The sequence below is a fragment of the Cynocephalus volans genome, chromosome 2, assembly GCF_027409185.1.
Source record: "Cynocephalus volans isolate mCynVol1 chromosome 2, mCynVol1.pri, whole genome shotgun sequence".
In the NCBI taxonomy this organism is placed as follows: domain Eukaryota; kingdom Metazoa; phylum Chordata; class Mammalia; order Dermoptera; family Cynocephalidae; genus Cynocephalus; species Cynocephalus volans.
Window position 1 is genome coordinate 46,540,074 of NC_084461.1, and position 24,823 is coordinate 46,564,896.

The window sequence follows — 24,823 nt, forward strand, 5'->3', positions numbered from 1 at the left end:
TATGCTTATCTGCTATTCGTATATCTTTGATGAGGTGTCTGTCTGTTCAGACCTTTTGCCCACTTTTTAATTGGACTGTTAATTCTCTTATTGTTGAGTTTTAAGAGTTCTTCAGGTATTTTCGATACAAGTCCTTCATCAAGTATTTTGTAAATATTTTCTCCCAATCTGTGGCTTGTTTTTTCATCTCTTAATAGTGTCCTTTGTAGAGCAGATGTTTTTAATTTTAATGAAATCCAATTTATCAATTATTTCCTTCATGGATAATGCTTTTGGTGTTGTAACTAAAAACTCATTGCCAAAACCAAGGTGCAAACTTATTTTTAACTACAGAAAAAAATTTCAAACAAACATGTAACAACTTCAACCAATTTCTTAGGACCTGAAACAGGTAAATTACGTAATATCCTCAACTAGAGTTTTCAAAATGACATTTGTGAAAAAGGAAAATAAATTAATGAAATGTTAACATAGATGCTTTTATTTCACTTTTATCTAAAGTATGGCAGATGACATTCTCAAAATAAGTCACACTGAGATACACTGTCTTCAAACTCTTTTGCTTACGATAGAAAAATACAGACATCATTGTGCTAACATTTTTGTTATTAAGAGATAAAAGGTCTAATACAAAAAAATATATTTAGTCTGTTGTATACAAAATTAGGAATTAAAGGAAAGGAGATAAATTTGGCTTTCTTCATATATTTAAAAATAATTGTGCATATTCATCTCATTATAGTCATCAAAAATATATTTATGTTTGGCCAATTAAATTTTCAACAAATAATTATATCATGTCACTTCTGCTTGAAAAGTGTGGAGGATATTGACATTAATGAGATAGAAATAAAACACATGTATTTCACAGGACCAAAGTCCTGTAGTGTAGAGGACCAAAGTCCTTAGTTTAGCCTGTAGAATAGAAGAACCAAAGTCCTGTAGTTTAGAAGGACCAAAGTCCTTCGTTTAAGCCAAAGCCCAAATCTTTAGGAAAACACATAGAAATGCTAAGATTAGAAAAGACCAGAAAACTTTCACAGGGCTAAAGCCTTTGATGTAGATAAAAGAATTGAAGCACAGCAAAAAGTGATTGTTCAGGGGGTAGTTGCCCTTGGTGCAGCTAAACCTACATGATGGAAAAGTATGTGAGCTAAAATCTTCAAGGATATTTTGCTAGTTAGTGGTTGAGGGACGTTCCACATCTTACCCTCAGCTGTTTCTTTGAGTTTCTTGGGGAGCTAAGTGCTCCTAGAGTGATTATCTCATTGTTTCTTTTTGTATGTCACATAGCTTAGTTTTATGACTCCTTGTGATGGTAAATTGCTTGAACTATTTTAAGCTACACCTGCTTTAATGAAGATTGTCCTTCCTGTAGCCAGTTTGTTTGTTTTCACTATGATTGATTAACCACGTGCGGTTCCTCTGTAACCTTCTTGTCTTTACAATAAGAACTGAAGCAAAACCTGACTCCGGGCTGTGCCTGGGCTCTCCTCTCTTGGAGGAGTTTTCCCTGGTGCAGTCTCTTCAGGCTTCTCATTGCTCTGAATACATGTGTTCTGAGTCATCTTTTGCGTCTCTGTCACTCTGCAAGAGGTGACAGAAAAGGGGAGGGGGTGTGGGAATATAACTCCAATTACAAGTTTAGATGGTAGGAAGACAATTTCTGGTGGTAGTAAAATGAATATTTTAATTTCAATTGTCTTATCACACATAACATTGATGAAGCTCATTTAGTAGAAACAACTTTTAGGGCTTCTAAAAAATCAGTGTCCCCATCTAAGAATAACACGTAACCAATTCAAATCCTACAGATTTGTCAAGATATCTGCAGTAGAAAAGTTAGAAGATAATGTCTACTACTTCGGTGGAGCTGAACTCAACACCTGATGTAATAGGCCTTAACCACTTAACCTTAGAAGAGACATTCCATAACATGCTCTGAAACTACTAACTTGTTTAATGCAAAAGGATTTTTAAGATTTCATGAGCATGTATCTCCTTTAATAATCCATATCATTTGAAAACCACAGAATTCAGTAAACTCAGCTAATGTGAAACTAACAGAGCTTCAGTTTTCATTATTAACACTGCATACTCAATATTTATATAACTTTTCTTTCCATTAATTTCATCTAATACAAAGTAACATTTACAAAAACAGTTCAAATGTTCTATAAAACAGATGTATGAAAAATACTTAATGTACTAAATCTAAGCATTCAGTACCTTTTTATGTTAAAATAATATTTAATTCTACACATTACCCCTTCCAAAAGTACCATGAAAAGCACAATTTTAAACAAAAATATATGATTATAGTAAATCATCGAGGTATGCATCTGGTATTACTTCATCTTACGACAATTATACCAAGAAAGGGCACTGGGACATTGCTCATAAAAACTGACAAGATCAGTACTTTCCACAATGCTATAGATAGGAAATGCAGCTCCATACAGGAATAAGTAAACAAGCAAACAAAACTTTTTCTGACCTAAGAAACCAGCTTCCATAAAACTATATGTCTTCAATTCTAATAGGCATTTCCCCAGTGTTTTAGGGTATCTCCACTCAAGGTACACATTCAATATGATAGTGTCCCATTTTTTCCCCTGAAAAGCTGTTTTAATGAGGTATCTGATATTAAGAGATGACTTCCAAATATGCTTTATTTCCAAAGAGTTAAGCTGAATTTATTATCAAACATAAACAACAATCTTATTCCATTTTACATTTTGTAATTTTTCATTAAAATTTTCTATCTCTATTTATTAAACACTTATTATATGCCAAGCACTATACTTGGCACTAAGGATACAACCATCCCTACTCTAGTGAAGCTAATTGTCTTGCCTATTGGGGTGTGCTGTGGATTGAATGGTGTCCCCAAAGTCCATGTATTAGAAACTTAACCTCCACTGTGACAGTGTTAAGAGGGTGGGAAATCCTATTATGGTAATTGAAAGGTGGGGCCTTGAAGAGGTGAGGACCATACCCCTGTGAATGGATTATTAAATTGATGGTTTAATGGTCATCATGGGTGTGGTTCTGAGGGCTTTAATAGAACAGCCAATAAGGAGGTTAGTCTCTCTCTCAGCTCTGCCATGTGAGACTCTGTGACACTGTATAGAGTCACTACCAACAAGGCCTTCACCAGATGTGTTCTCTGGACTTTGGATTTCCCAGCCTCCAAAACTGTAAGCAATAAATATCGTTTCTTTATAGATTACCCAGTTCCAGGTATTTTGTTATATAAGCAACAGAAATGGACTAATACAGGGTCAAAGTGGGAAATAGCAGCACGACACCCATGTCACCATGGAAACAAAGGAGATACATCATCCAAGTGTGGGCAATATGCTGTTTGGATACCAGCTTCCTGGACCAGTACAGGAAAAGGATGGCAAGAGAGACTTGCCATGCCATAAAACCCAGCAAATTCCAATGTCCTCCTGCCATGCAGAGTAAAATTCCAAAGCCACATTTGCCTTAAATAATACTTTACTTATATATTACCTTACACCTTATAAAAATAAACATATTAACCCACTAATTCTTTCTTCCTCATAATTAGCAACTTCTTCATTATCACCTAAGTAAGCTATTTAAAATAAGAAAAATGGGGCCTCAGTTATCTGCTTTGGGAAGTCATCCAAAAAATATTCTTTTTCAAACTGTGTGCCAAAAACAAAGACCTTCGAAAAATCCATATAGCCATACATCCAAATGTTCTTCCTCATCTTCCCAAACATCACCACATTCCAAACTTCACAGATGTGGTATTCTATAACAATTCAACCCCAAATTTATCCTATATCCCCTCAGACATTAATAAAGAAAATAAAAGTGATTTTAAAAAATTAACTTGGGAGCAAATAGATTACCAAAAATAATGAAAAATATTTCTCCCAAGCTAATTTTATCCTTTAAAATTGTAGATATTATATACTTAATATATTACACTAATAACAGTTGTAGCAAAAATCTGAGGACTAATCAATGCTGGAAAAATACACATGCTTAATGATATTCAAAAGACAGACATTTTTTGTTATACTAATGCACAAAGAACGTCAGTTAAGAAAAGATAATGCAAAGTACATTATTCTAAATTTTGGTTTAAGAGGTTATATCCACTTCTGTGTTTTTTTGAATAATTACTTAGAATGACTTTGATAAAATCCCCAACCAAAACCTGGAACAGATCCAGGTAAGCAATGCAGCCAGCTGACACCCAGGGGTCCTGAGACGGGGGCCATGGACCAGCCCTGCACCTGCCCACAACCAGATCTAGAATGTACTTATTAGCTACTTGTGCTTCTTTGGGGTGTGTGACTTATCTGCTCATGTACTTCACCAAATTTCTGCTTAGATTTTTCTAATTCATTTTTAAGAATTCTTTTTGCAACAAGGATGTTAATCTTTGTGTGTTGAAAACAAGAAGTAGAGTAGAATAATGGTTACCAGAGGCTGAGAGGAATGGGGTGGGGGGGATGAGGGGTGAACTAATGGGGACAAAACTATACTATTTACCCTAAGTGAATCATTGTGCAGTATATGCATGTATTGAAACAACACACTGTACCCCACAAAAATATATATAAATAAAATTGAATTAAAAAGAATTATGATTTGAAATAATGAATATGCTAATAATGATTTGCTCATATATTGCACACAAATAATGATAGTCAACACTGTATCCACCAAATGTATAATAAATTGTTTCAATAAAAAAAAATACATTAAAAAATTAAAAACCTGGAAAAATCCATATCCTAGATAAAGGAATTTTAATAGACAACACTTCAAAGGAGATACAAAAGAACTTCAAATAATGCATATTTTTGCATAAACCTGGGATAAAGGTTTTTTGCATATTAAGATATGTTTATACAGATATTCTTCTATCACGTACATAGATATTCTTCTACCATGAGCTAATACCCTAATATGCAATACATATTTAAGATAAAGTTCATCACTAATGATAGCAGATAGTGACAAAGACTATCTCCCTGAACAAACTTTAGACTCCTCTGAGCCCTCTTCTCAACTAGGCCTCAACATTGGCCTTCCATGTCCAACCTGTCCTTGCCTATTTTACATAATCCAGTCTCAGCAAAAATGCTGCTAAATCAGTCAGCTTAACAAGAGTCCCCCACCTTTCATATTGGATCACTCTTGACACCTCATCAAGTTTGTTACCCCCCACCTTCGATGTATAAGTCCTTGGCCTGCCTTCAGCAAAAAATCATGATAGGTCAGTTTATTAAGAATCCCACCTAGCCTTGATGGTTCCTCTTGGTAATTTTCCATCCACTGATCCCCTTACCCTGATCCTTGGCTATAAATCCCCCTTGTCCTTGTTGTATTTGGAGGTTAGTTCAATCTCTCACCTCTACTGCAACAGACTTGAATAAAGTCTTCCTTACCATCATAACAAGTACCAGAATAATTTTTTTCTGGAACAACAGAAACCCATATTAGGAAGAAAGTCTCCTCCTCAGTAAACTTATGTTGCATACTGAAAGGAGAGAAAAAATGAAAACTTCTTTTTGAAATTAAGTTATATCAAACCAACATCTGAATGCTTAAATGCATTCAAGGCATCATGTCTACAGAGTTAAAAAATATACAGACAGGTGTCTATAATGAAGAATTTGGCCTTCGTCCTTGGGAGAGACTCCAGATCTTTGGAATTTCCTATGGAATAGGAGTGTCTTTGTTATTTTTGAGCCCATTGAATCACACCTGAGTTTATGCTAATGAGATAACTAAGTATGGGGGCTGGTTACCAGAAAGACTAATCTTATGATTAGAGGAAGGGAGCTTTAAGCCAGTCCAACCTCCAGGGAGAAAACTAGAGATCAAGTTCAATCACATGACCAATGATTCAATCAATCATGTCTATATAATGAAACCCCAATAAAAACATCAGACACCGAAGCTCAGAGGAGCTGCCTGCTTAGTGAATACATTGATGTTCCAGGAGGGTGCTAATCATGATTCCACTGGGAGAGAGTGGAAGAGCTCCACATTAGGGGTGTACATACCCCCAGACCTCACCCTATGTGTATCTTCATTTGGCTGGTCCTGATTTGTATCCTTTATAAAACAGAGGTGGAAAAAAAAAACAAAAAAACCTGTAATCAAAAGTATAATGTTTTCCTGAGTTCTGAGTTGTTCTAGCCAACCACCAAACCTGACAGGATCAAGGGAACCTTCTGGGTTTGTAGCAAGTTGGTCAGAACTGTAGTTAGCCTGGGGATTGTCAAACTTGCACCTGAAAATTAAAGTGAGGTCAATCTTGTTTAGACTGTGACCTTAAACTGGTGGAGTCTGATGCTAACTCCAGGTGATTAATGTCAGAGTTAAATTATAGTATATTGCAACACACAGACAAACTTTCAACATTCAAGGAGTTATACGTATTTCTATAAATCCACTCAGGTCCACAACCAATCACTCCCAAGAAAGCCTACTTGGCTACATAGGCCACTGAGCCCCAGGACAAGAAGTAGAGTTTTGATTTATTGTGCACTCTCAAAATATCATTATTTGGATCTTTTCCTTTCTTTTGGCACTTTCTTAGAGACAGACAAAATTAAACCCACACAAATAACAATTAAGCTTCTGCAACAAATATTTGAAAATGGGTTTCAGGTATATCAAAACAAAAATGTGATCATTTCTAATGGGTTTTTAAAATTAAAAATAGGCTTCCTTATTTGAAAAGCAATGTATGTTCAAGGGAAGGGAAAAAATGGAAAATATAGGAGATAAAATTAAAATAATCTCATACATTAATAATCCCACTATTCAGAAAGAACCATTACTACTCTTCTCCCCTCTACTCTCACATAACATATAGGCTGACTATCCCTTATCCAAAATGCAGGGAATCAAAAGTGTTTCAGATTTTGAATTCTTTCGGATTTTAGAACATTTGCAGATACTTATACAGGGTGGGCATCCCAAATCCAAAAATCCAAAATCCAAAATGCTCCAGTGAGCATTTTCTTTGAGCACAATGTTGGTGCTCAAAAGGTTTTGAATTTTGGAGCATTTTGGATATCAGATTTTCAGATTAGGGATGATTAATCTATATCACAAAAATCTTGGCATGTCAATAAATATTGAAAATTACAAAATGGGTGAATGTCATAAAATTTCATCACTAAGGTAAATCATAATTTAAATAGTCCACTAAAACTGAACTAATTTATTTCCAATTTTCTGCTATAAAAAATAATGCTGTAATCAACATTCTTGTAACTAATTCTCTGCATGAGACTTTTATTATTTCTTCAGGATAGATTGCATCCAGTGTAATTTCTAGGTCCAACAATATATTCTTTTTAATACCAACTTATACCCCTGCCAGGTTTGTGTATGAGAGTACTTGTCTTCTATGCTGACATGCTGGGAATGTTCTTACCTTTGCTACTGTGATAGGCCAAACTGCGTTCTCAGTGTTGCTTTAATATAAACTTCTTTGATTTCTTAAGAATATTAAATCTTTTTTTATATTTCTTGGCAATTTTTCTCTAGCACTGACAACTTTCTATTTATGCCCTTTGCCATTTTTCTTTAGGGCATTCATCTGTTTCCCACTATTTTATAATGTACATCAAAGGATTAAGCCTTTTTTACAATATACCCACATGCATTCTTAGTTTGTAATGATGCACTTTGGATTACCAAGAATAATACAATCTCTCTTTAGGAGTTTTATGAGTTGGTCACAAAAAAAGCATTGTATACTCTATTATTTTAGGCTAAATATTTTTATTTATTTATTTATTTATTTATTTATTTTTTCCGTGACCGGCGCTCAGCCAGGGAGTGCACCTGTCATTCTTATATAGGATCCGAACCCGCGGCGGGAGCGTCGCCGCGCTGCTAGTGCAGCACGCTACCGAGTGCGCCACGGGGGCTCAGCCTAGGCTAAATATTTTTAATAAAAGTTTATGCCATAGAGAAATCAAGACCTAAGAAAAGCAACTACTCATAGTCAGTACTCAAGTCAATTTAAAATAACCTGTTAGACATAGATAAGAGTTTTCTATTCCCAAACTATACATCTTAAACTCTAGACAAAGTATACTTATTCATTGTAACATATGAATTTAAGATTTAACACTAACTTTATTGTTCCTATCATTATTCTGAAAGTTTGCATACAGATTCAAGCTTTTACTTTTTTCTAGAAATGTAAAAATTTACAAAAGTAAGTGTATAAGAAATTGCTAAGGGAGAAGGTAGATCTACACAAAGCCAAAAAGATGAGGGGAAAAGTTTGGTGTCAAATTCAAAGCCAATCATTAAAACCTAAAAAAGAAGAGAAACTTTAAGCTAAATAATGCAGAAATCTAGTTTTCTGAATGTGGCATCTTTTTTGAGTACTAATGAAGGAACAGTACAGAATGCATTAAAAAAAAAAAGCATATGGACCTCAGATTATAAAAATAAGTCACTGCTTTAAGATGCAGGTTTTTTATTATTCAAAATCTTATTACTCATCATCAAATTATAAAGTGTGTATACATAAAGTTATATCAAACATAATACACTTTATATGATAAAACTGTCTTCTACATCTGATATATATAAACTATTAAAACAAACAAACAAATCTATCCTAGGAATTTGCAAGAATCCCTTCACATTAGTCCACAAGCCTTCAGCACACTTAAGGCCCAGTAACTGAACAAATACTACTAGTTCTTTCAATATAAATAAATTTGCATTAAAATATATTTCCAAGTCAATTCTCTCCAACAGCAAACTCACAGGAATTAATACTCAAGAACTCAAGGACTCATACCAAGTATTTTTCCACTCCTTTTTTTTTTTCTTTAGCCTCATTGCTCTTCATTTAAACTGCTTGATATTTATAACTCAAAAATATCTGTTATAAACATAAGGAAAAAAATGAGGCAAAAAACTGATTTGCAATGTGCTCATGATGATATAAAAACTGTCAAACTACAGGAAATAATATCAAAATATTAACAGCAGTTGCCTTCTGATAGTAGAACTAAGGGTTTTCTTTTTCCTTTCTACTTTACAATAAATTTTTAAATTCATAATGAGTATGTATTATTTTTATAATTAAACTTTTTTTTTTAGAAAAAGATGAAATGTACCAAATACAAATAACTAAAAGTAACTTCCTGATCCTCAAGCAATTGTTTCCTCAAATACAGGAGCAGATTTTTAGAAATTTTATCTGACAATTGCTCAAAATAATGGCTACAATGAATATCTTGTACTTCATACAAGTACTGTAACACTCTCTATTATCATCTAAGTGGCAGTATTGTATGCTTCCCTGCACGCTGTTTCATAAGCCTGATGGTTACAATAGAAGTTACCAGTTATGGTGGAATTTACTTCCTAGGAAAAAGTAAGTACCTCCTTAAACTAACTCTCAGATTTTTCTCTCCTTTTACTCCTATAAAAGTGGTTACAATCAAATTAGATTATAAGTATATAGAAAATATATATCTTAGAACATAAGAAAATCCAAGTCCCTTTCACCTTCAGAATACTGCACAGAAGACCATTTAAAAAAATCTCCCGGGCTGGCCCCATGGCTCACTTGGGAGAGTGCGGCACTGGGAGCGCTGAGGCCCGCAGGTTCAGATCCTATGTAGGGACGGCTGGTGTGGCTGAGTGTGGTGTAGACCATACTGTGCCGAGGGCTGCGATCCCCTTACCGGTCAGCAAAAAAAAAATCTCCCAACTAAAGAGACAAAATGAACTCAGACATATGAACTGGAAAACTAAAGAACTAGGTTATTATTATTATTATTATTATTATTTTGGGTGGCTGGCTAATACAGGAATCCAAACCCTTGACTTTGGTGTTATAAGGCTGCATTCTAGCCAACTGAGCTATCCAGCCAGCCCATAAGATTATTATTCTTAGCCAATCTGGAGGCAAAAAAAGGATAGAAAAGTCCTATTGTGACGCAAGCCTGCTGAGTTTACTGAGACACTAAAATTTTATTTTATTTTTCTTCCCTCAAACAACAAGACATTAAAATTTTATAAGTATCTAGGGAAGCCAACTGACAAGAGATAGGTGGCCAAAGGAGAAATATGGTGTGATCTTCTGCACTCCCAAGACTCTCAAGGAGGTAAATTTTTGCCCTGCTCCTTCCTTTCTACTCCAAGTCACATAAAAAGACAAAGGGCAAGGTTTAGGAATCAGGGCCAAGGATAAAGAAAGACACAATATCCTAAGTGGCAATCTTAACCTAGTTTTTGAATTTTAACCTAGAATGAAAGTTTCCAGTTATCAAAAATAGTGAAACTCAATATTATCCTACAAACTGATAAACTATCTAATGGATGTACAACTTAACAAATAGTGATACAGTTTTAAGGTATTCTGAGGATTTTATTTTGTATATGTATTTATAATCTTTCTGCTGAGTTTTTTGTTTTCTCAAGTTTAATAAGCAAACCTACCTCCTTTTTCATGGCTTCAATTTCCACTTACTAGTATGATAAAGTAAGCATAATCTTAGTTTCAGCTCTACCATAAAATAGCTTACTGGGCTTGAGCAAGTGTTTGGGCCTAAGTTTCCTCTCTTGTATACTGAAATGAATTGGTCCAAATGATTTAAATGAACCCTTTCATTCTAGAATAATCATTCTATAATTCTTCAAGATGATATCAAGTTGTTTTGGGTAAAATCCATCTTTTTTTTTTTTTTTTTTAACAGGACTTAAAATCAACATATAAAAATCCATCTTTAACTGGAGAAACATTGCCCCTGGATTAAAACTGTGGGTATATTCCTCAAGCAATCATTCACCACATCAACACTGGTGAAGACAGTATTGTGGATTTACCCCCACCCCAACTCCATCACTTCATCCAACCCCTAGCACCACAAACCAATCACTACCTACTTATTAATTTACTTACAGAGGAAATGGGTAAGCCAACCCCCACTATGATGAGGACAGTGGATGTGACGGTACTGTCATGGTACGGATAGTTGATGCTGTTGTCTTTACAGAAAAAGCCTCTCTGAAATGGATATATTTGGCCCAATTTTAGAACAGCCATAGGCATGGAAGCTGTTGGGGAAGGGAAGAAAAGACACACATGATTAAATTCAGTTCATTTTGTTAGGGAATAAAGTCTACTGAATGGGATGTAAATCACAACCATATTTCGCCCATTCTGGAGAAAGGTCAATACTCCATAACACCCAATATCATGAAGACTGAGGAAACCATGTAGCATTTGCTTGTCTATATCAGCCTTGCTTTTATCCAAGTATAAATTCTCTTACTTGCATTGACCTCTGATTTAAGGAAAAATCAATTTAAAAAAACCCCAGGGAAGAGAGCAAAATTAGCCCATGAAAAAATAAAATTGAGAAAGCAAAAAGGTTTTCCATTTTATGTTCTGTATCTAATTCATTTTTAATTGAATTGCTCAATATCTTAAATTTGTTTAAGAAAAAAGGTAAAATTCTGTAAATAAATTTAATAATAGCATCATAAGAGTCAAATGTAGTCAAGAAGAAAGATGTAAAAATTTGCTTCACATTAGAACTTAAACTCATAGGGTTAGAAAAAAAATAAAAACCATAAATAAAATTGATAATAAAAACAGAAAGAAAACAACCCTTTTTGTTTTCCAAACACAAAAAATGGGTTTAATTAGCCCTGGTGAGGCTAATTAACAAGATATACAGAAATTATTTTCAGCAGAAATTTTTTACCTAAATAAAATGACCCTGAAAGACCAAAGTTAAGTAACTTAAATTAGTGGCTTTTTTTTTTCTGGTGGCTAGCCAGTATAGGGATCCGAACCTGTGACCTTGGTATAATAAGGCTGTGCTATAACCAACTGAGCTAATTGGCCAGCCCCAGTGGCTTCTTAATACATTCAAATTTACCATGCTTTTTGCTTTGTTTTATACAATTAATTCAAGCATCTACTTATTTACTATATGCTCAATACTAGGCTGGGTCATACATAGTGGAGACAAATTAGTGTAAAACAGATACTGGATTCAAGAACCTAAATTGTACTTCTAGAAACAGAATGTATACTTAGGAAATTGTTTGAAAAGAAATACCAAGATAGACTTGGCAGGGGAGGGGGGGGGGCATGATAAAACTGCTCTGTATCTTGATTGTGATGGTAATTATACAACTCTATTTTACTATATGTAAATTTTAAAAGAAATACCATAAAAGGCAGAAATATGCCATAAAAATAGAAATATGACTAATTACTAGAATCACATAAAGGAACATATAGGAATTCAGAGGTCAGTGTGAACTGGAGTAGTTAGAAAAGACTGTCAAAAAGTGACCAACTGAGTTGCAATTGAAAGGGCAGGTAAATCACAGGCAATTGGAAGGGCACGAGGAGAGCATTTAGTGGTAGAGGGTAGGCAGTGTGAGAAGTGCATCAAGAGCACAGAGGGAATGAGCAAGCAGTTTTAAAGGTACATAACATTTATAGCCAACATATACTTCATGCTCATACATGCTGGGCACTAGGCTACACAGGTTAACTCAATCTTTACCTCAACCCTGTGAACTAGGTACTATCACTACCCCCATTTTCCACATAAAGTTACTGAAGCTTAGAGAAATGAGGAACGTGGTTGAAACCAGTTAAGTGGTGGAACCAGGATCCAACACAGGCTATCTGTTTCTAGAGTCAGTGAATATATGGCCTCCCATGGAGACAAGCAATCTGGCTATATTAACAGGTTAGAATTGAGGGAAGGAATATATGATTTAGAACAGCTCGTTAAGTATATAATACATATTGTGTTCATAATAAAAACTCAAAGTTAATGGAACAAAGTCTTCTTTGCTGCAGATTATTTCTGAACTCTACAATTTTGTGGTTTTTAATGGTAAGAGGGCTTAAGATTTTTGTGTTTATCAAAGGATTATAGGTTTAAAATACTGACCTAAGAAAGGACTTATCCTGTAAGAAATAAAATATTACTGTCCTCTTTTGCTCCGGGTCAGCAACATGGTAAATGAGGAGTTTTAGAAATTCCTTCAAGAAAGAGAGGGAAGGAGGGGGGAGAGAGAGATAGAGAGAGAGAAGAAAGGGGAGTACATAATACAACTTTGAAATAACCCAGTAATTAGGTGATAAATAGTGTGCTGATAGTGAAAATAGAAAAAGATGCAGGGAAGAATGTTTTGAATATAGAAATGACACAACTTGAGAACTGATCACAATTGCTGAGGCAGACCTGAAGATGACACTTTAGGGTTTGCAAGTGTAGGGAGAATGATGGTCCCACTGATAGAAATGTGAAGTTGAAGGGGAGCTTGTTTATGGTGGGAGAACATTAGTTTAGTTTGAGGGCACTGCCTCTGGGGCAATCTGGCACCTTCCTAAATGCTGAGCCTCACTTTCCACTCTCCGCCATGCAGCCCTTAAGACTCCAAACAGAATGAACCATTCGCTGTGGCCCTAACATACTATGCTTTCAAAACCCTACTTGCCTTCATTTATGCTCAGCCTTCTACCACGGATACATGCCCTCTCATTTCTCCTTCAAGTCCAGGTCAGGCATTCCCTTCTTACCTGTCCCATGGAACTTTGTACATATGTCTTATCACACTGTATTTTAAATTGCTTTTTGCATGTCTGTCAGCAACTCTGAGGGCAAGGACTGTCTTTATCATTTTTGTATCCTTTGCACCAGACACACAGTTAGATCTGAATAAAAATTTATGGAATGGCTAAATGAATAAAATTCAGGGTAAAGATAACTAGCAGAGAGGGAAATGTAAGTTGTTGGCATCAGAAGTTGTAACTTAAGCCAGGAGAATGAAAACCGTTCTCAGAGAAAGCATAAAGTCAAAAGTAACAGAGGCAGAGCAATTAGCTAAGGGCTAACATCTATAGTGAAATCATGAAAAAAGACTATAGGAAAGGGAGGAAGACAGGATGATTACCCACTCCAGAGGCAGGGATTGTTGTGTCTGTCTTGTTCAGCAGCATATACTGGCCATTCTTTGACAAAAGGATAAATAATAGAGAAACAGAACAATGCTGTGACACTAAAACCAAAGCTCAGAGTATCTAATATATATACAGGTAAATGCAGGATTTCAAATGCTAAGACATCAAGGAGAATGAGAACTGAGCAAAAACTATAACCTCTGAGGAAAAAGGTCATCAGTAGAAACCTGTGAGAATACATATTGTACCATCTCCACTAATACAACAATGATATCTTTATGAAGAAACTTCAACATTGAGCTTCAATATTGGGTTGTCATTGTCTGAACATCGTTTTGTCCAGTTAAATATGTCACAATGATGTCCTCTATTGCTCATATATATTACACACATATACATGCATAGAGGCATAGCCATCTCTCCAGCATAAAGATACCTCTACTCTTAAAAGCAATGGAATATTCTTCACCTGCTATAGAGATTATTTTAATGGTAATTTTTTAGAGTAGTGATGGAGGGTTCTTTATTAAAATTAGTGTTATAGAAATATTCTTCTCCAAATAAACCCTTTCACAGGACAGGAACATTCTTAATATCTAAAGCATACAGACACTATTTTTGATCCTAATCACAATTCTAGGATATTTTTCTCTTAATTAAAATTCCTTAAGAGAAGTCACTTTTAAAACTCTATAATAATCTCACAACGAGCTTTCATCTGTTACAGTAACAGATCCACAATAGTTCATGTATGTATGTTACTACCAGAAAGCGAAGTGTTTTAATTCTTTTGCAGGTATCTTTCTGATGCACTTTCTACCGTTCTTCACTCAGCACTATGCCCTAAGAGGCCGACTTACAGACTTTATCTATGGGCTCGCCCTCTGTCTCCCAGTTAGGTTTGACCAACGGAGGGTGTGGGGGTGGTGACACTGGCAGAAGTCAAAGGACAGAAAGAGCACAGGGACAGGCTCCCCTCCTGCAGAGTCACCATGGGTTTTAATCCTCTACCAGGGACCACAGCTGCTGTCAGGTAGCCTTGTCCACACAGCTCCCTTTTTGGGGTTCCAGCAACCACTCCTTCACTTTGCCCCTTGAGTCTAAGGGGCATCATTCCATCCTCTCTGTTGCTGGCCCAGGGTACTACACTATCCCTAGTTGATTTTCTAAATTCTGCTCACATATTTGTAAATAGTTCCTTCATTTAATCCTCCTCAAATTATCCAGTTTGAATGTGCCATCAGTTTCCTATCAGGACCATGACTGACAGTGCCACACATATATTATTTCAATCTTGCTAAATGTAACTGTTAGCTACTACATGTCTGCCCTTACTGCATCCCTTCTAAGATATGTTGAGAAAGACAGATAAATGAACACAGGTTGAGTATCCCTTATCTGAAATGCTTGGGACCAAAAGTGTTTCAGACTTTGGATTAGGGATGTTCAACCTGTACCTGGATAGATGTATACACATACATGTTTCCTATATTCTCCTCTAATTAAGTGATAATTGAAATCTCTCCCATTCTATATGTAGTATATAGTTCCTCAAAGATGTGTTGTTACAAAATATTCCAATGGGATACATCTAAAACGCATTTTACAGAGAAGAGAAAGACTGAAGTAAACCAATGTTAATCTCTAATATGTAGAAGCAAAGGTAAAGAAAAACAATTATTAAATTTTCTTTTTGCAAAGAATAAAATAAAAATCTATGTTATTAATACTGACTTCAATGCCCACTCCCTTCCCCTATTTTCTCTCAAGATCTCATTTCAGACATCTAAATAAATATTACAGTATACCACAGGGAAACTCAGATGTCCATCCTCTCCTTATTCTTTCAAACATTTCAATTCTTATGATACAGCAGTTATAATGCCAGGAAAGGAAAAAGGAAAGAAAGACTAAAGGAGGGAAGGAATTAAAAAGACCTCACCAAAGAATTTTTAATAAAAGAGGGAGATCAGTGCTACAGGAAAATAACACAGCTGTAACTGCAAGCATGACTGAGGCTTAGGTTTGGGCAACATAGCAGTCAGGATCCCAGCAGGAAACTGACAGCACACTCAAAAACTGTGTAATTTATGGGTAGCTTAAGAAAGGGACTATTTACAAGGTGTGAGCAAAGTCAAGAGATAGTGCAACCTCCTAAAACTGCTACCACCCCCCCCACCCCTGGTTTAAAAGGTACAAAGAGGGCCACTAAATAGGAGCCATTACCTCTGGGAGAGCAAACGTGGCATGATTTGGCAGGAGAAAGCCAGGAGAATCAGCACTACAACCTCACTCTCCTCCTGCCAGTGCTTTCCATTGTCCAAACCTGTCTAGAAGCCAAAGGGCAAGGTCAGCCTCCTGACACAGAGGACAAGGTTGACAACAATAAAAAGCAGGTCGGCAGGGGCAAATGGAGGGTTATCCAGAACTGGAGCAGAAGAAGGTAAGGCAAGTTGGGAGTAACGAAGGAGAGTTTAATGAAAGAGCTATTTACAGTCTATTTAAGACTACATACTTAAAAGTTTGGACTTTATTCTGGGTAACAAGGAGACACACAATCCAATCTGTGCTTTAAGGGGGGGGGGGGGACTCTGAGAAGAGCTGTGAAAGGAAAAGGCAGTATGAACGTAAAATAGAGGGAAAGGCCAGAGGCAAGAACTACTAATGTATAAGAGAAATGTTGAGGGCTGGAAATGAATAAATAAAAGTGAGAATAGGAAGAACAGATAGATTCTAAAGATCGTGAGGAGGCTGTTCCTATAGAATTGTGGACCATGTCTGTGTATGTACACTTAGATGCGTGTCTGTCTCTCTCTAAAACACACAGGCACTTCAGCCTTTGGTGTCTCTGCAGAATAAATTTTCCATTCTCCCTTTATCCTGAGAAGATTACCATCTAATAGCATTCCCCCCATAATCTTGCTTACAGTAAGCCTTTCAAGGAATATTTATTGAATGAATGAATGAGAAAACGAATAAATAGGTAAGCAAAAGCCACTGAAGCATGTAAATAATAATCTTATGTAATCACAAATTTATATTCTGAAAAGTTTTAAGTGATTTTCCTCTCTAAAAGGCTCAAGTTCAATCAAATACACCAAGAAAAGACAAAAAAAAAGGGGGGGGCAAATAATCTGATGTCCAAGAACGTGCTAGGAAAGCACTTACAATTCTATACTCTAACAAATATTTCTCAAGCTTGTTTTCCACTGGGAACACAAACTGTAACGAAGATAAACAGACTGAATATACCCATGTAAACTGCTAAGACAAATTTATAATTCACAAACTCCTGGAATCTTGAAGGCAATTTTTGCATAGTTCAGCATTACCTCCAAGCAAAGCTCCAGTCATGGCTACTGCAGAAGCACTTCTCTCAGCAGCACCCTTCACCCTTTTCTCAATAAGAAAAGAATTCGGGGTCCCAATTGCATCCTCTTTACTGATCCACCCAAAACAGAGGTCCACAACTTCCCTGCAGGAAAGCAGAAGGATCAGATTTCCAAATGAGACACTGAGTAAAAAGCAATCATACTTCAAAATAGCACTTTACAAATAATTAACAATCAGGTCCAAATCCAGCCTAGTCTCTTCTCTCAAACCACCAGAAACCATCAGATCTAAAATTGTATCACAAATCACACACGTACATATTCCACTCCATGATACCGGTGTTGGATTTCCTTCTCAACATCCATTTTACACATCTTCAAAGTCAGCAAAGGAGTTAGACACCTGTGACTTTGTTCCAAGAGTCCCATGTAAAAAGTTTTCACATATTGTACACCTTTATAGTATATAATACACTATGAGTTCTCAGTAAAGGATAAATCATAATGTGGACCCATATTCACCAGTAAAAAAATATTTGCTCTTACTGGAAGCACTTAAAATTATCGGTGCAGGCTAGCTTACAAGATACTTAAAGAGTAATCCTGCTAGACTTGGAGAATTTATAACCCTGAATCAGAAAACACAAACATGCTTAAGAGAAAGGTCTACTTTATAGTCAAAAGATTTATACATGGCTCTTTGTGGATATTTACTGTGAGTCCTTAAAGTTCCACTACTCAAAAGAAACAATCATCTTACACTGGCCCTTCTCATATCGGTCCAAGAAGAAGAACAAAAACATTTATTAATCACCTATTATAGGTCACCACCTTGCTAAGGCACCTGCATATATATTACAAGTATATACTATCTTCACTTAAGAACATATTCATATTTCATATTCCCTACCACAATATCTGGAAAAATTAAAAACAAGAAACCTAATCAACAGTATGAATATGGATCATATACATTTAAATATGTCCATTATATTGTTAAGCAGGCAAAATAATCTGTAAAAACATTATATATAATTTCATTTACCTAATACAAATTGTTTGTTTATGTATAAACATACACTGAAAAACATGGAAGAATTTATAGCCAACTTTTAAGTAGTTATTCCCAGAGATGATATCAATACAAATCATGTAGAAGACTCCTTTTCCTACTACATATACTTCCATGTTTGAACATTTTACAATAAAACAAAAGACTATTACATTTGAATTTTTTAAAATGCTTTATCACAGTGAAATATTTTTCGTTATGCCTCCTGAAATTATGCATACAACATACCTGAAAAGGGCCTATCTATAGTAAAGAGATTGTTTGAAATGGGGGCAAAAGAAAGCCTATTTTCCTATTCTATTTAAAACAAAAAATATAGCATTAAAAACTAAACTTCAGCTTTTATGCCTGGTTGACAGTTTCTCAAAGAAGTAGGCCTACACTGAAATAATTATTTTGGGGAGTTTTCCTTTCTTGCAACTTTTGAGAGCTATGATGATATATCACATATGAAGTAGATAAACCATAATAACAGTAAGTTTATTAACTCCTTTCCATATTAGAAATTTTATTATTACACTTTGGGTCCTTCTAGAACACACTTATTGAGAGAGTAGAAATAATCTTAAAACTCAAGAGTTTAGTACAGGGTATCGAATGCAAGCCATATGGTGACTTACTTTAGTCATCACCTCTTAGAAAATCTTATAAAATAATGGCACTCAGGCATATCATTATAAAAGAGAGGAACTGTCTTTTTAATTATGTGAAGAGCAAAGGAATATTACTGTAGCCTGCCTTTCAAACTGTTGATAAAAAAAAAACCTCAAAGTTAATTACATATTAATATAAACCAGCTTTATTCTGATGGGAGAGAGAGGCAAGAAAATAATTTCATTTAGGGCAGTGCTATCCAGTAGATTTTTTGTGATAAAAGAAATGCCCAGTATAGTAGCCTCTAGCCACCTGAGACTACTGAGCACTTACTACATAGCTAGTGTGACTGAAGGACTGAATTTTTAATTTTATTTTATTTTAATTAATTTAATTTTATATTGCTACATGTAGCTAGTGGCTCTCGTACTGAATAATGCAGATTTAGGAGGTTAAAAGCAAACTAATAGGTTGAGAGCCATTAAATTTCCAAAACATATTAACACTGTTGGGAAAATAGAATAATTTAATCAGGCTCCCCTTGCCTTGGGGCCAGTTGGAGGTGGTTCAGTAAACAAATTGTGTGTGTGTGGGTGGAGTTGGTGTGCATGCGTGATGCCGCCACGTTGGCTGGCGTCTGCCTGGAGTGGCTCCTGTCCACACAGCCATGCTTTCCAACCTACAGCTTCCAAGGACCTGTTTGCTGGTTACCTAGCTCATTAGACCTGCGTGTGAGGGGTCTGGTGACCCAGCCTGGCAGGTGAGGGGTCTCGGGATCCAGCCTGGCATGTGAAGGGTTTGTGACCCAGTCTGTGAATGGGCTTAAGGGGTTTGTGAGCTCCAGACCTAGCCCTAGCTCAAAATTGGCCCAGTCAGTGCAGGATTATGGGCAGGTAAAAGAGCTCGACAACTGGCGATGTCGGCAAGATTCCGACATTAGCCCTAGCTTGACAAACACTTAATGCATAGCAAAATTAATTTTGATTCCAGAAACTTAAGAGGAAATAACTGTAAAGTACTCAAGTAAACATAGGTTTTATTGTGAGCCAGTGCTCTATATAAAATTCCCCCATATGCATACCTTTGGTTGGCTCCTTTAAAGAACCTATCCCTGCCTCTTCCCTCAAATTTTAGAATCCTGAGCTGATTTCTCTCTCCAGGCAACTAGCCTTCCTATAAAGGGAAGCAAGAGGGCTGGTCAAGTATATCTCAGGTACCTTCCTATCTCCTCCACCAACCTCAGATCTTGCCAACCTTTTTGTCCTAGATAAGAGCCTTCATCTCTAAACCAGAAGTGCCTTCTTGTCTTCCAGCTGCTCAAAGCTCCCCTTTGTAGCACCCCATCACCACAGCAGCTACCAACTGCTTCCTCTTAATTCCTAGAACTATTCCTACCCTCAGCAGAGGCCAAGAATGCTGTATAAAAATCACACTAACCAAAGGCACTTAAGTTTTTGTAATTCATACTAAGTAACACAATATTTATGCTTATAAAATATCATGTAGTTTTAAGGTTCACTTCAGGAAAAGCTAAATCCCATTCTTAGTATATTGCCTGGTCATCTGGTTTTACCTGAGGAATTTTAAGGAACACTAAATCACACTCAAGTGGGAAGTAGTCATTACTGTTAGAGTAGGGAAAAACAGAATTCTTTCCTGTTAGTTTTCTCAGATTATCCCACCTGGCAAAATCTCTAAGTCTCTAACTTCTTGGGAATCATGGACCTCTTTAAGACCCTAGTGAAGCTACAGATCCTCTCCTCAAAAACACACAAACTTATGCTGCACAATTTCCCATACCCCAACAATTTCCCATCCCACCCCCCAAAGAAGGTCATCTATAGGTACTTTGTTTATAAAGGTATAAGAAATACAATTAACAGTAATTAATACCCTGAAGCCCACAGACTAAAGTGATCAGCAGAATATACTTCAAAGAGCACCAGAATTAACATCTTAATATTCCTACTTCTTCCCCTAACTTCCCTTCCTCTCTCCTTTCCCTCCTCCCAATTTTACCCTCTTCCTATAATTCCCCTTTACTCTCTATACTTCATCTACTTATTTGGATACAGTACAGAATTAAAGTCATTTTTAGTATTACTTACACTTATGGCAATTTTACATTTCCTAATCTAATTTCAAAATCAGAAGTTTCTTTTTTTTAAAACACATGAAAATATTTATTTAATACCTACTATTTGCCAGGTATTTGCCTACATATTATCTTCAGTCTTAACAATTCTATGAGGGAGAAAGGAAAACAGTCCTCCCAAAATTTGCATGTTTGAATAATTAAAAGTCAATAAGCCATAGGCTAAGAAAAGCCAAAATGTAAATCACAAAATAGTTGGAAGTGAACAATGAAAATACTACAAATCAAACCTTAAATTATACAGCTGAAATACCACACATGAAAATTGTAGAGTCTTAAATTCCTACTTTAGAAATTAGCGAAATAAACATTCAATACAGTAACTTATTTTTTAAAAGCTCAAGAAAGAAAAAGAAATATGGAACAGAAATTAAAGAAATAGAAACAAAGAAAAAAATTGATCAACAAAACCAAATGAGTTTTGGTTTTTTTGTTTTTGTTTTTTACAGGTTAATGAAATGGTCAGTCTTGCTTTAGCTGAGGAAGAAAAAAACACAAATACAGCAAATTATTAAAAATCTTAAAGGCACGAACTATATCTCTGTGCTAAATTTTATCAGAAACTCTGAGACACTAAGTAATTCACCCAAGACTACACAGCTTTTGGGTGCGTACTAGGGCAGATAACCAGTATTACACAATTGGTAAGCAGGGAAACCTAGATTTTAACAAAAAGTTTCTCTTCTTTGCATCACATCATACCATCTCTCTTTTAGAAAAGGAGTCTAACTACCAGGGTCTCAGTTTCCTTATCTGTAAATGAGAAGGAAGAATGACATTATCTCTTAGGCCCCTTTCAGTCCATGATTCTGTGAGCCTACATTGCTCTGCATATGCACAACTGATTTTCTTCTGTTGACTGGGGGTCAGGGCAGAGTTGCTCTATGTGGCTTAGGATACACCTTACTCTACTACTTTTGGGCTAAATAGCCATCGTAATGTCTAAGTATACTTTGCTGCAAACTATGGAAGAGAAATGTGTAATCTCAGCAGAATCTACAGAGGGAATTGTTTCTAGGAGCTGATGTTTAACCAAAAAGGTTTGTTGGGAAAATGGAACAATTTGGTCAGGCTCCCCTCCCTCGGAGCCGGTTCAGGGCAGTTCAGTAAACATTGTGTGTATGGGTGGAGTACTTGCGCCTGCAAGGTGGCTCCACTTTGGCTGGTTTTTACTGCCTCAGGCGCCTGCCCTGCATGGCCATGTTTTTCCAGAACTGCAGCTTCCAAGGACCATGTGGCCGGTTGCCTAGCTTATAGACCTGCATGAAGGGATCTGGTGACCCAGCCTGGCATGTGAAGTGTTTGTGACTCAGTCTGTGAATGGGCTTGAGGGGTCTGGGAGTTCTAGACCATCGGCCTAACTCAACCATTGGCCCAGTCAGTGCAGGATTACCGGCAGGTAAAAGAGCCGCGACAACTAGCATGGTCACCTAGCTTTACAATTGGCATCACGAACAGGATTAAGAGATAGACAATTGGCACTGTGAGCAGGATTCCAGGCCTCAGCAATAGCTATAGTCGAGTAGCGTAGCCAGACAGTAGTGGATAAAACTCATATAAGAAACATATTCCATTCAAAGAAAAAAAAAAACTCTAACATATGTAAATTTAACCATGTTTGTGCATTTTTCTATATGTATATTTGGATCTGACAAGTAAGCCTTCAGTTATTTCTGTGAAAATTGCTTCTACAAACCCTTTCATTTTCTCCTTTCAGCAGTTGGAGTTTAGAAGTAAATAAAGTTTTTTTGGCTCTTTACTACTTTGTGTTACCTAAGCAGTTTTTAGAAAGTTCTACTCATTCCAAACTTAAGGAATGTTCTTTGTGTCCATTGCAATTTTGACAATATACATTTTGGGGGAAAAAACATGCAATATTTTTCTCGCTTTCTTTGGAAAGAGGTGTTGCAAATCCTTTCCACTATCACATGAAAAAAAACCTCCTGCTAATCAATAGTTGTGTTATTTCTGAATAGAAAGGATTTTCTTTCCCTTATTTAAAAGGATCATTAGATGTCCAAAAGTAAGCCATTCAAAATTTTTCTAACTTAATAAGTGAAACTAATAAGGTTGCCAAGTAAAAATGTTTTTTTTTCCACTACAGATCAAATGCAGAGACTCCTTCCTGATTATTATTCCTAATCATTTGACAAATGTTTCTTTCATGTCTAGCATACAGCTAGATATTCATGTATGGCATTCAGGGAAGAATGTAGATTGAAGGTGAACATCTGGAATTATCAATTATAAAGGGGATAGCTGAAACCATAATATTTTGTTAGGAACACTCAGAAAAAGTGACAAGATCCATAATCTGGGAAAGAAAATAAAAAGTCAATATAGCCAACTAAGAAGAAATAAACTATCAGGAAAGTAAGATGAAGAACGTGAAAGAATAGTGTCAGGTGCACTTTCAAAAATGTCAGTAACAGTAGCTACTTTTTACTTAACTCCCTTTGTACTTACTGACTGTGTGCTAGATGTTGTAGCTTTCTAATCCTTCAATGACTTCAAAAGATAAATATTATTACATTATTTTGAAGATGAGGAAACCCGCCCAAGGCCACTTATGTTGCAGAATTAGGATTCAAACCCAGGTCAATGAGGCCCGAAGTCCACATGGTTCATATGGTCTTAACAATAACAAATGCCACTTACAAAGAAGCTGAATAGAAAGAACAAAAAACAAACAAGAGGTCCCGGATGATCCGTGACAGGACTGCAGCATTTGGAGTGGGAACAGAAAGACTGAAAAGAATTGACCCAGTGAGTGGGTAGAGACAACATTAAATGTCTTCTGGTAAAAGGAAGGAAGGAGAAAGCTTGGTTCATACCCTAAAGAACAAAGAGCAGATGGGTAAAGATTTTTTTTTGTCTTTAGTGCAAAAGATATGATAATGAACTGAGGTGGTAGAATGGGGTTGGAGTGGAGGGGGTGGAGTAGTGACTTGAGAATATGAGAATGAGGATGAACAGATAGCACTATATCCAAGCGAGATGGGAGAAAATGTAAGCACAGGTAGACAACCAAGACCATCAAGAGCAGGGGCAGCTAGCATTTGAAAAAAAGAAAAAAGTATAATATTTGATTTGTATAGCCATGCAGTATAGCCATAGCCCGGGTCCTCTTTAGGACCCAATACTAATAACTGGGCATGGCCTCCTCAAAGAGGACCTGGGGCCTGACTATGCTGCATAGCGATACAAATCAAATATGAAGCTTTGCCCACTACTCCACTCCCTTTGGCCCTGATGGAAACAGTATGATAAGAGTGAAGAAGGTAGACTAAGACACTGTGTGCACCTCTGTGTGTCTGACACCATACTGAACATTTAACATTAACTTTTACTTAATCTTCACAATTTTAGAACACAAGCTCCAAGAAGGCACAGATATTTTTGGTTTTTTTACCAATATATCCTAAGCACCAAAATTGTTGCCTAGCACAAGACAAACCCTCAACAAATATTTGATGAATTAACAAAGAGACACCCTGTAATATGGGTATTATTATCCCCATTCTAAAGATCAGGGGATGACTCAGAGAGGATAAGTAACTTAATTAAAGTCATACATATAATAAGCAAGGGTGAAATTAAAAGTATTTAATAACCAGTACTGTACCAGCATCGCCACTCAGAACAGACACCCGCAGATGCTGGAGGAGCTGGGTTCTGCTCCAGTCTTT

General features: G+C 36.2%; 1 protein-coding gene across 4 annotated transcripts in view; it reads right to left on the bottom strand.

Moving 5' to 3' along the window:
• Positions 1-24,823, bottom strand: part of PLPP1 (phospholipid phosphatase 1) — a 101,993-nt gene that overhangs the window by 57,366 nt on the left and 19,804 nt on the right. For 2 of the 4 annotated variants that reach the window (XM_063086618.1, XM_063086621.1), the window contains exon 2: positions 10,949-11,103. The exons of 1 other annotated variant lie outside the window; for it this stretch is intronic. In XM_063086618.1, coding sequence (XP_062942688.1) covers positions 10,949-11,103 — 155 coding nt within the window. Of the gene's footprint in view, positions 1-10,948; positions 11,104-17,313; positions 17,457-24,823 lie in introns of all 4 variants that reach the window. One more of the 4 variants, XM_063086620.1, reaches the window with a different exon arrangement.